Source organism: Astatotilapia calliptera, chromosome 7, assembly GCF_900246225.1.
Source record: "Astatotilapia calliptera chromosome 7, fAstCal1.2, whole genome shotgun sequence".
In the NCBI taxonomy this organism is placed as follows: domain Eukaryota; kingdom Metazoa; phylum Chordata; class Actinopteri; order Cichliformes; family Cichlidae; genus Astatotilapia; species Astatotilapia calliptera.
The window spans coordinates 23448322-23461015 of NC_039308.1; the positions used below are offsets into that span (position 1 = coordinate 23448322).

At 38.1% G+C, this 12694-nt stretch overlaps 1 protein-coding gene across 2 annotated transcripts; it reads left to right on the forward strand.

Annotated features, from left to right (window-relative positions):
- Positions 1-6809: 6809 nt before the first annotated feature.
- LOC113025785 (sterile alpha motif domain-containing protein 3-like) lies at positions 6810-12694 on the forward strand. 2 transcript variants are annotated; one of them, XM_026173943.1, is made up of 8 exons: positions 6810-7103; positions 9433-9628; positions 9798-9956; positions 10115-10202; positions 11016-11222; positions 11487-11658; positions 11782-11861; positions 11966-12694. In XM_026173943.1, the coding sequence occupies exons 1-8, from the start codon at positions 6824-6826 to the stop codon at positions 12260-12262; spliced, it is 1479 nt and encodes a 492-aa protein (XP_026029728.1). In that variant the 5' UTR covers positions 6810-6823; the 3' UTR covers positions 12263-12694. The 2 variants fall into 2 exon arrangements, with proteins under 2 accessions (XP_026029728.1, XP_026029730.1); XM_026173945.1 differs by lacking the exon at positions 6810-7103 and having other exon boundaries at positions 9309-9628.

Genomic DNA, 12694 nt, shown 5'->3' on the forward strand with positions numbered 1-12694 from the left:
CCTGAAATTTTGCTAGCAGTTTTTACCAGAAGTCCAACCAATTCTTATTCTTCACCGTCAGGTTACCAAACCAGGCAGCGATACAAAAGGACATCACAGATTCGATAAAACGTCTATAAAACAAAGACAACATCTCAGATGAGACATTAAAAGATCTCATTTTCCTTAAAAAGAACAGTCTTTGTTGAACTTTTTTAGTAGTGGCTTCAGCATGAGATTCAAAACACAGTTTATGGTCAAGTACCACACCTAGATATTTATAACTCTCAACGATCCCAATATCAGCAGTTTTAATGATAGTGGGTGATGAGCTATAAGAGGACTTCCTAAAATCAGTAATCATGTCTTTAGTTTTTGACACATTAAGTCATAGGTGTCAAACTCTGGCCCGCGGGCCAAATTTGGCCCGCAGCCTAATTACATTTGGCCCGCGAAGCCATACCAAATTACTATTAGAGCTGGCCTACTGGTATTATACAGCTAATATATATATTGTTTAGTATTAAGCATTGCTTGTTTCATATTCAGTTTTCCAGCAAAAGTTATTTGAGTCCATAAGAAAAGATTCATTCTTAAATCTGGAGCAAGATTTTTTTTCAATAAATATTAACGTTAGCCCGCGACTTTGTTCCAGTTTTGAATTTTGGCCCACTGTGTATTTGAGTTTGACACCCCTGCATTAAGTGAAAGGAAGGACTCATCACACTAATTCACAAAATCATCTACAACCTGTCCATGGCCTGACTCGTCCCCCACTAGAAGACTGACGATCACTGTGTCGTCAGCAAACTTCAGGATGTGTCTGTTCGTGAAATTGCTGCGACACTCATTCGTGTACAGAATGGACAGAAGGGGAGAGAGGCAGCAACCCTGGGGTGATCCATAGAGGAGGTGAGCACATCAGAAAATACATGATTCACCCTCACGCATTGTGACCTATTAGTCAGAAAGTCTGTCACCCAGCCAACCAGACTAGTGTCAAGCTTGAAATGATTGTAAAGCCTGTCAGCAAGTAAGAAGGGTTGAATTGTATTGAATGAAAGTCAGCAAATAATAATCTTGCATGGGTGTGGGGGGCCTCAAGATGCTTATACAAGAGATGCAGGAGTGTGACAACAGCGTCCTCCACACCTCTCCCTGCTCTATAGGCGAACTGCAAGGGGTCAAGATGGTGTTCAACATGCATTAAAATCTCCTTCTTAATTATCTTCTCAAATGACTTCATCACTAAAGAAGTCAGAGCCACAGGCCTATAATCATTCAGCACCTTAGGAGAACTGCCCTTAGCAACAGGAACAATGACAGCATGTTTCCAAATCTTAGGTACTGTCTGTAGCTCTAAAGAAAGTGAGAAGATATGGTGAAAAATCCCACTCAGCTGATCAGTACCTGTCCACAGATGTTGTCAGGTCCAGACTCTTGCTTTTAGTGTGTCTAAAAAGATTAGCTAGCCCCCTCTCATCAATACAAATTGATGGGGGAGTGATAGTCTTTTCCCTCAGTGTGCTGGTCTGCCTAGAACAGTCAAAGTTCTCAAAACGAAGGTAAAAACTGTTAAGACTGTCTGCCAGATGTTTGTCAGAGGTAAACCCCTCTAAGGTAATATTACTTTTACCTTTCGTCTGTAGCCCTGCCATTGTTTTCATACCAAGCCAAGCTCTTTTGAGGTTTTTACTGCTGAGTTCTGTCTCAATCTTACTTCTATACCTCATCTTGGCAATCTTTATTGCAGCCCTCACCTCCTTCCTCAATATTCTCATAGTGGGAACGTCTCCCTCGTTAAAAGCAATTTTCCTTTTAAGAATCAGATCCTTAATATCTTTAGAGAGCCACGGTTTGTTATTAGGGAAAGTCTTAAATTCTCTGACTGGAATCACAGAGTCTTTGCTACACACCACATCAGTGAGTTCATCCAAATCAGAAGTGCTCTTTTGAAACAAGGACCAATCAGTGCAATCAAAACACCCCAGAAGGGCAACACAACTGTCTTTTGTCCAGACATTAGTCCGCTTCACACAGGCCTTCTCCCTCCTAATCACAGATCTGTAAGCAGGGAGGAGAAGAATAACATTGTGATCCGAAGAACCTAGCGCAGGTCCGGCCACAGACTTATATGCCCCCTTAATTGGTCCATAACACAAATCCAGCGTTTTGTTATGCCTTGTAGGACAAGTTAGCCACATCTCGGTAAGTGCCATCAGACAATCCTCCCTGTATTCCCGTAGATGAAGCACATTTCCTTGTAATTCATCCGTTTTGTTCCTAAGAGATTGGACATTGGCCAGAATCATAGAAGGCAGAGGAACACGATTCTTCCTCCGAAGTTTTCTTACATGCTGACCCACGCCGCCTTTCTTTCTGCGTTTTCTCAAGCGGCGGGGCTTTCCAAAATTAGTCTTTGACCGGGCAAATAAATCCTCACCAAGAATCACATCTGTCCGAGCATTAGAAGAGTCGTACATAGACAAACAGGACCACTGTAATCCAAGTAGTTCCTTGCATGTATAAGTGATTGTCAGTGAGAGTGAATTACTCCAGGTGAATATCGCCAACAATAAAACTAAGGTGTAGAAGATCTCCATCTCGGCAAAAAAAAAAACTTCATAAAAAGTTAAAACCACAGTTAAGAACAGAGTTAAAACAAAGTTAAAAACAAAAAGAACACCAGTAAACACCTGCTGCAGGTCGCCACAAGAGCAGCGCCCCTTTGTGTTGTGTTGTGTTCTTAATGTTTACAGGCCTCCCAAATACTGCACAGACTTTTTTTAATGATCTCAGTGAACTGTTGTCTGTGATCTGTGTTGATTTCAACTGTGTAATTATTGTTGGGGATTTTAACATCCATGTGGACAACCCTCAGGACAAAGGGACTAAAGACCTGAGTAACACTCTGGGCAACGTTGGGCTGACTCAGCATGTAACAGAGGCCACACATGATAGAGGACACACTCTTGACCTACTGATCTCCAAGGGCCTGAGCATTTTGAAGGTTACTATGTCTGATGTGGGCCTGTCTGATCATTACTGTGTTTTCTTTGAAAGTAAAATTTCAGCTCACACAAATATATCAACAGCAGTGATCACAAAACGGTGTATAACTGAACACAGTAGTGAGATATTTAACCAGGTCTTCCCATTAACACCTGACCTGTCCAGAGGTTCAGTCAATGAGCTCGTCAATAGCTTCAATGCTAGCATGTTAAATGTAATGGACACTATTGCTCCCATTAAGGTGAAGGTTATCTCTGGAAGGAAAAAGTCTCCATGGAGAAACTCCAAACTGGTGAAAAATGAAAAAAGAGAGTGTAGGAAAGCTGAGCGCAGATGGAGAAAAACAAACCTCCAGGTTCATTATGACATCATAAAGAGAAACTTCACAATTATAATTTACAACTGAAGAGTGCAAGGAGGTCCTACTTCTCTGACATCATCACCAAAAACAGTCATAATGCTCGGGTCTTAATTTCTACAGTTGACAGGCTAACAAACCCTCCTGTGTCAGTGGCAGCTGAACTTCATTCTACCATGGCCTGCAATGACTTCGCCAAATTCTTCACAGACAAAATCCAAAAGATTAGACAAGCAATTGGTACATAAACAGCATATTCAGGATATATACTGTGTCCACTGAAAAACTGTTTAAACACCATGAAACAGTTTCCCCCTATTAACAGCAAAGACCTGGAGGACATCTTAGGTCACTGAACTCCTCCTCTGCTGTTTAGATGTCCTGCCAACAAGTTTTTTCAAAAAGGTCTCAAAGACTTTGGAGTCAGACCTGTTACAGATCGTCAACTGTTCTTTAATATCAGGTGTGTTTCCAGAACCACTAAAAACCGTAATAATAAAGCTGTAATAAAACCTATACTGAAAAAGGACAATCTTGACATGACACAAATGAACAACTACAGGCCGATCTCAAATCTCCCATTTTTAAGTAAGATCATTGAAAAAGCAGTTTCTCAACAGCTCAATTACTTCTTAAAACAGAATAACTGCTATGATGCCTTCCAGTCAGGTTTTAGACAGAACCCCAGCACTGAAACCGCTCTGACCAAAGTGTTTAATGACATATGTCTGAATACAGACAGTGGAAAAATGTCAGTCTTGGTTTTGCTGGATCTCAGTGCAGCATTTGATACAGTTGACCACAACATATTACTCAAACGACTGGAGAACTGGACAGGTCTTTCAGGAACTGTACTAAACTGGTTCAAAACATACTTAGAAAACAGGAAATACTTTGTATCAATAGGCAACTTCACATCTGAGCAGACAAGTATCACATGTGGAGTTCCCCAAGGTTCCATCTTGGGACCCCTTCTGTTTAACATTTACATGCGCCCACTGGCACAGATTATAAAGAACAACAAAATTAACTATCATAGCTATGCAGATGACACACAAATATATATCACAATGTCACCAGGAGACCGAGGCCCTGTACAGGCTCTTGGTAAATGCATTGAGGAAATTAATGACTGGCTGTGCCACAATTTTCTCCAGCTAAACAAAAACAAAACTGAGGTAATAGTCTTTGGTGCCAAAGAAAAACGATTACAGGTCACCAGAGAACTTCAATCTATACACCTAAAAACCAGGCGAGAAATTTGGGTGTAGTGATGGATGCAGACCTAAACTTGGAAAAACACATTAAGACAATAACAAAATCAGCTTCCTATCACCTCAAGAATATTTCATGGATAAAAGATCTGATGTCTCAACAGGACCTGGAAAAACTAGTCCATGCATTCATCTTTAGTAGGCTTGATTACTGTAGCATCTTTACAAGTCTACCTAAAACATCAGTCAGACAACTACAGCTCATTCAGAACTCTGCTGCTCGAGTCCTCACTAAGACCAAAAAAGTTGACCACATCAGTCCAGCTCTGAGGTCTTTACACTGGCTGCCTGTCTGTCAGAGGATAGACTTTAAAGTTCTGATGCTGGTCTATAAAGCTCTGAATGGTTTAGGACCAAAACACATCAGTGACCTCCTGAACCTTCCAGATCCCTCAGGTCATCTGGATCCGTTTTTTTTTATCAGTTCCCAGAGTCAGAACCAGACATGGAGAAGCTGCATTCAGCTTTTATGCTCCTTATATCTGGAACAAACTTCCAGAAAGCCTCAGATCAGCTGAAACACTCAGTTTATTTAAATCCAGGCTGAAGACTCACCTATTCTCAGCTGCATTTGAATAAAGCACCAAATCCACACTTTTAAGCTTAAATTTCAAAACGTACATTTTAACTACTGATTTTATCTATTGTTCTGATTTTATCTGTTTTGATTTTATATACTGTTTTGTTTGTTTGTTAATTAGTTTGTTTGTTTGTTTGTTTTAATCAATTTTAAATCATGCTTTTTATTTGTTTTTGTTTCTAATGTCTCTGTAAAGCACTTTGAATCACCTTGTTGTTGAATTGTGCTATATAAATAAACTTGCCTTGCCTTGCCTTACCTTTGTGTATGAGGCAGAAATTTGCTCCAAATTTCAGAGGAAGCCACATATGAAAGCATGAATCTTTGTAAAAGACATAAACAAGGCTAGCAAGACACAGTGTCTTGTGCCATTTCTCATTAAAAAAAAGAAAAAGAAAATAAATACATAAACTGTATATCACACTGCATATACACATAATAATGATATTACTGGCATAGACAGAAAAAACAAAAATAAACTGAATTAGTTTGATCCCCAGATGCTAGAAGTCTATCTTTTCATGTCATTTTCGCAGATTTAGAGGTCTAGTACTGTAGGAAGGAATTTTTACCTGGTGTTGTAAGGACTCACAGGAAAGGGCGGGCCTGTGGCTGCAAAGTTCATAACATATGCAAATCATGTTTATTCTGTATAAGCAGAAGCATTTTTTTAAAGAAAAGATGAAAGTGCCCATTTAATGATGCAAAAATGTGTTGCTGTGATGTTGATGCAAATGAATCCCGTGCGAATCGATGAACCATCTGGTGTCAGGTCCCCCAACAAGGTTCCTTTATTATAAATAATATTAAAATATTTTCAAAAATGCTCAATATATCTCTCAGAGTGATTTCACAAAACAGATTACGATTAATTGTGTGACCTTTAGTGTTTTCCTGTAATCGTCTTGAACTTAACTTAGTAGAAGAGCTCTTGTCCCTTTAGCAGGAAGGAAATTACATATTTAGAGAGTGCAACTAATCGAATGTGCAGCTCATTAAATTTGAGTTCAAGTCTGCTGACAGATGTTTCCACAGGAACTTTGTTCAAACACTGTTATGGCTGATACATAAGCGGCAGTTAATTAAGGCTTCATTAGAGTATTGGATTTATCACTCATACACCTTTAAAAGTTGCACGTTTTGGGTTTCTTACACAGTCAGAAATAGTGGTACGGAAGGGGTACATTACTGTGCCCCAAGGTACAAAAATGACATTAATACAGTCTAAGGACAAATATTGGACCTCGGGGTAACTATCTGTACCTTTTTTAGCGTCTGAAAGGTACATACATGTTCCTTAATTGTGAAAAGTACTTATTTGTACCAATTCTTTCAAAAGATAAAGTACAGGTTGATTAAGCTCTTTTTGATTAGAGGTTTTTTGTTTTTTATTCTTTTTGACAGTAATTTATTTGCAACTGTATTGATATAAGCATATATTTTAGTGTTTTTATTTTTTATTATTTTCATTGCTGTTGTTGTTTTTGTATTCCCTGACCCCCCCCCCCCCTTATTTTTAAGCTGCTTTAAGAACAATGAATTTATTTGAAAGAAAAAAAAGTAAAAATGCATTTAAAATTTTTTTTAAGAGAGTGTTTTTTTTAAAGTATAACTATTTGGATGAATTGCAAAAAAGCACCCTTATTGAACTCGGAGTGCGAGTTGAGCCCATCCTCACAACATCAAACAAAAAGTAGAAGAAGAAACTCAACGAATAGCTGGTGGATTCTAGAATTTTCTGTAAATGCAGCAGGTGCCATTTTGTTTTATCAACGGAGGGAGATGGATTATGAACTTGCAAGTCCTGGTGTGCTCTGTTCACTTTCAACCCAGGAACTCTTAACAAAAATACAAGAGTGGGGCTTAGATGTCACCGAAGCTGAAGCTCAGCATTTCAGAGGTAAGTTTTATTTAAAGAAAAATGTAGCGTAATTACTAATTATTGGTTTAGCCTAGCTTAACGTATATTAGCAATTTAGCTAGTTTCGGCATTCTCTTAGCTCAAATTATGTCTTTTTACAAACGTTTTTACAAACGTTTCATGTGTAAAGTTGAGGTCACAGTTCTGAAAAATGAAAAATGTGTACACATAGTATTTGTATAAGTTTGAACTTATATATGTGGTTCGGCCACAGTCTATGGGTTCGGTAACCCCTGCGCAGCGGAATGGCGCGAAATTTGATTCCCTGGTAGCTGAATGCAGTTTACCGTTAGTGTATTAATGGTAGAGCTGGGCGATATGAGATTTTTTCATATCACGATATGTTTTTTTCATTTCAGGCGATAACGATATCTATCACGATATAAGCCAAATAACTATATTTGTAAGATTTAAATGTGCCGTTGCTCACAAGTAAAATGTGAAATAATCAGCAGCTTGTTTTTATTTAAATATTTATTTCCCATAATAAGTTCAACAGGGTAGATGTACTTAAGGAACATGAGACTTTTTCAGATAAATAAAGGCAAATATTGCAAACTACACAAAAGGCAGCCGCTAAAGCGTTTAAGTTTCAAAATAGAACAAACGAAACAGACTACTAAATTGTCAATTCCACTTAGAAACAAAATATTAATTCTAAAAATAAATCTTAGTTTGTTTTACAGAAGAACAGACAAAACTGACTAACTTTTGTCAATATCAAATAAACTGAGAACTAAAAGGAAATTCTCAATCTCTCCTTGTTGTATAGCTGAGCTTTTCAAACAGTTTTAACAGTTACTTTAGTCTAACAAAAGCCGAATGACGAATTAGCGCTTCCAGTCAGAGACTGAGGCTACGTCCACACGTACACGGGTATTTTTGAAAACGGAGATTTTCCGTTTTCGTTTTAAAAAATAATCCCGTCCACACATAAAGGCAGAAATAAAGGAAAACGCTGCTATGAACATGCCAAAGCAGCAGGTGGCGCTAGATTCCTAACCGTCCAGAAATATTGGCCAATCAGAAGTCTAGAAGCCTCGGTGGGAAAAAGTAAACAAAGCTGGGGCATAGAAGCAGAACCGAGTCGTATGTGTGGAGGGACAGTAACTGTGTGTATATGTAAGCATTTAAACACTGCAGAGAGTAGAATTAACAGTAACAGTATTGTAGAAATTCATTTCACCGAAACAATAACGTGGCGCACAGTGTGACGCATGCACCAGTTCATTGTATTTCCAGACTTGCTTTCGGCACAATTTACAGTGCACGCTACTCTGTTTTTTGTCAGACTTGAAATAGCCGAAATACCTTCACACTACGGAACTTCTATGGCTCTTCCGTTCGACAATCTCTTCGGCATTGGAACCATCATCTGTTTTCTCTTCGGTCACGCTCGGTTGATTTTTCTAGTCGGCACACTCATTTCCTCCATTACCCGCTGGCTGCTTCCCAAACAAACACACGTGCTTGGCACTTGTGCTGTACGTTACAAGTCACGCGACGTGACGCTGCGGCTGTGATTGGTTCGGCTCTGCGCTACTTAATTTGGATTGGCTGATCTTTTTTTTTTTTTTTTAAGAGGACAAGAGCGGCGAGGTCTATCGCGATAGCTTAATTTCTCTATCGAGTAAAAGTTATATCGCGATACATATCGTTATCGTTCTATCGCCCAGCTCTAATTAATGGTTTAATAAAATCACGTTTTTACATCCATTCCAAGGCCATCAACACACATGGGCGGCTGAATATAACGTCTAAAGGAAATATCTTAACACCGCACTTGTTTAAAATATAACAAGGGTGTCGCAGCTGGGGTTTGATAGTCGCGTTTTAAGCAATGTGGGAACTTTTTCAGCATGTAATCTGAGCTTGTAATACGGTCCTGCGGGTGTTATCGCTATAAGTAATCGGTCTGAAAGAACAGACGGCAGAAACTGTCGGAAATCTGGAGAAAGGAGTCACCTTAGTAGTGAATATTAACAAATTACAGCATTCTAGTCTTTTTTTTTCTTCCAAACTTGAAAGGGCACAAAAGCATGCTCAGACTCTGCTCTCCTGTGTCCAGTAGTCCCAAACAAACATCTAAATTTAAAAATGAAAACTTTGCATATCAAGAGGATTCACTCTAAAGATTTGCTTTATTTTATTTAATTTACTGATTTTTTTAAATGAATATTTCTTTGAACTGAAAGAAGTTGTACAAAAGGTTTTAATGTGTGTGATATACGGTTTTTACCCATGTAAAAATGTGGTGATAAATATTCTTACATGGAATTTAGAGTTTGTACTACCATTTATCTTGCAGACAATGAGGTTGATGGTGACACAGTTGACTGCGGTCTTACTGAGACTATGGTTGCATACCTTTTCCAAGGATCCTTCAAAAAGCAGGTTAAATTCAACCAATTTGTGTCAAGGATGAAGGAATCTTCAGTGACGCTGACTCTACAGACTGTCTCTCCAGAAGACTGGCAACCATCTACTTCGTCAACTTCAATAAGGTATTTTCTTATTTATAATGAAGTTAGTATGTCTGAAACATACATGTTGGCCGTTATGCACTTTTAGGATTTAGTTAATATGATCATTGTTTCTACCATATGTATTGTTACTGTAGTGTTTTATACTTCAATTCATGCAATAAAAACAAACGCTTAACTGTTTTCACAGCAATGAAAATACTTTGAGACTACCAGCCTCTTTTGAAATTCCAAGATTTCCCAAAAATCTCCAACTAAAACTGGACAACAAAGAACCGTGCCATAAAAATCCAAGGGACAGACACACAATAATCAGAGTTCTATATGAAGCTGTGGCACAGTATACTATGTAAGTTAATCAGGGTAATGTTAGCTTGTTGCTTTAGAAAAAGCTGAATCTGTCATATTGAAAATAAACGCTACATTACTAAGAAACAATAACTGACACTTGATAAAGTTTGTTTGTCAGCAGTTGCTCTAACACTTGTGTTTCTTCTGATATTACAGGTATCCCACAAATTCTGAATATGTGCAAGCTGTGAAGACGCTGGTAATGAAGTATCCTTTCCTCAAGGATCGTGAGGGAAATGGTTATGTAAGTTAAATTTAAAATTTGCATAAGGTTCCTTCAAGATTACAAAGTAAAAGTGAAGCTTTTTTCAATCTTGTTTTGTTAGTAAGACAATCTGTAGCCTCTCAGTAGGTTTGTATGAAGTATGTTTACTGATTCTTTGTTGGGTGTATTTTGTGTAGATTGTTTTTACAGTAACTTATGTTTCTGTTCAACAAGCACACATGGCATATGTCTTTGAGACGTAAATTCAAATCAGAGCGGGCACCACTAGTCGACAGTGAGGCAGTGAGGCGTTGTAAGGAGAAGTTTGGTTCTACGAGGAGAGGGCAGCCTAATAAATGTCAATGAACAAGTCAGAGAAATGTTTGTCAGGTTGGTGTGAGGGACATCTTGAGCTATAAAATGTTCTTGCCTCTGTTATTACATCTAAAACTAAGGATTAGGGATGCAACTGTACCCCTTTTTTTTCAAACCGAAACAATACCAATACTTGGATTAGAGCACTTGCTAATACAAAGTACCAATGCTAATACTTCTACCTCACAAAATATTATTAATTAGAAGGCGCTAAAAGAGGGTGAACTAGATTAAAAAAAAAAAAAAATTTTTTAAATATGACTCCAAAACTAAAATTTCAAGTTAACAATTAAGATTTTATGTGAAATTATTTCAGAGTTTCCATATTTTAAATATTGGTTCATGGTATCGGTTAACTTTAACCGATACGAGTTCTTTGTGATGCACAGATCGTGTCAGCTCTAATTGTATATTTAGTCTTATGTTGGGTTTCTAATCTGTTTTGACTTTCTCTTCTCACTCTTGCTTTCTTTCAAGGGACCATGCGTCCAAGGAGAGGATTTATTATCCATAGACGCCCACTTAAAGGTCTTACAGTGCCAATATCAGAAGATGCAACCAGATACCATGGTGGTTCATAACCGTGTGCAGCAAACGTTTGCTTGGCGGCAGAAAGAAATTGCAAATGGTATGCCTGTGGAGGATGTGTTGAAGAAGTACCCCTTCTTAGGGATGCCTACTGGTGTAAGTCAGAAAGCTGAATTGAACTTGGAAATAGCTGTCACATTTAACATGTTTATAGTAGTAAATTTTATTTGCCCTTGACCTTGTTTTCTTCATCTGTCCCTCTTTCCTTTTTTTGTATGTTCATGTAACTTCTTACAGTATTGTTGTTAAATTCTATAAAAAAAAAAATTATGCAGCACCATACATAATTAATATCAACTTTAGATTATTTCATTTTCATACACTGTTATTTTGTACTGAAAATGAATTTTTTACTTGTAGCTGTGCAACGAACTCGGGTGGATCCAACCAACAACGGGTAATGTAAGCCAGCGATTTCGTGAAGGGCTCTCATGTGTTGCAGCAAAGGTGATTGACCTTACACGAGGGAAAACCCCACTCTACCAGCTCTACCTTGATGCAAGAGAGGAGGCTCTCACTGATGACCTACCGGGTATTTGCTTTTTTTTTTTTTTTTTTTTAACTTCAAGGCTTCCATTTTATATAATTTTTATAGGTAACTGGAAATGCCAGATAAAATGCATGGGTGATCTTGTGTTTTGTTGTTTTTTGGCAGATCTTGACACAAGGGCTGCACTTTTATTCCTGCCATACGTCTTCAAGGAGAAACTGGATCTCTTTGTCATACTTGGAGAGGTGTGTGTATTAAAATATTTAGTCTATATAAAAGGAAAACAAATGTATCTTTTGTTAAGAGACTAATATATTGCTTTCCTCTACCTTCTTTTTTGACTTCAAAGGTTCATCCTAAAACCCCCTATCCAACTGTTCAGCTACTTCATGAAGACTGGAAACCAGTGTTCTCCAGAAGCGCTCCAAACATTGTGAAGTTGGATGGCAGTGAAGTGTGCAGAAGCTCGTGTATTTTTGAAGGAATCATCTCTTCTTTCTGCTTGTATTTTGTCTTCAACCTTGCTTATCCAAAACATCTGAAGAACACCCTGATTTTTCTCCAAAAGTACATTGTGAAAATAGATGAGGGTGAGGACCAGCCTCTGCCAATCACAGTCACCAGACAAATAAATCTTCTGTATTGACCACCATGCCTCAGCCATATCAGTGCTCCAAATGTGGCAGAAGAACCTTTAGTTTGACAAAGCTTATGCAGCACACAGGACTTATTCATTCCCATGATGCCAATTTTGATATAACCTGTGGACTCAGTGACTGCTGTTCTTCCTTCAAAAAATATGAATCTTTCAGACGACATGTGTATAGGAAACACAGAGAACAGGTGTTGTGTTAATATTGACACAATGTGGGTCTTTTGTGGAAAAATTCTCATTCCTCTGTTATATGACAACCATTTTCATTCATACAGTGTTAGAGTTGATAGTGAATGGACGTTGCTAAAACCTGGACAGGAAATTGATGTTGCAGCTTATGACACATACTCTGTTGATAACAGTTTGTATGTAACAGTTAAGCAATGTATTTAAGAAGGTAATAAATGTGACAAGTATTTTTGA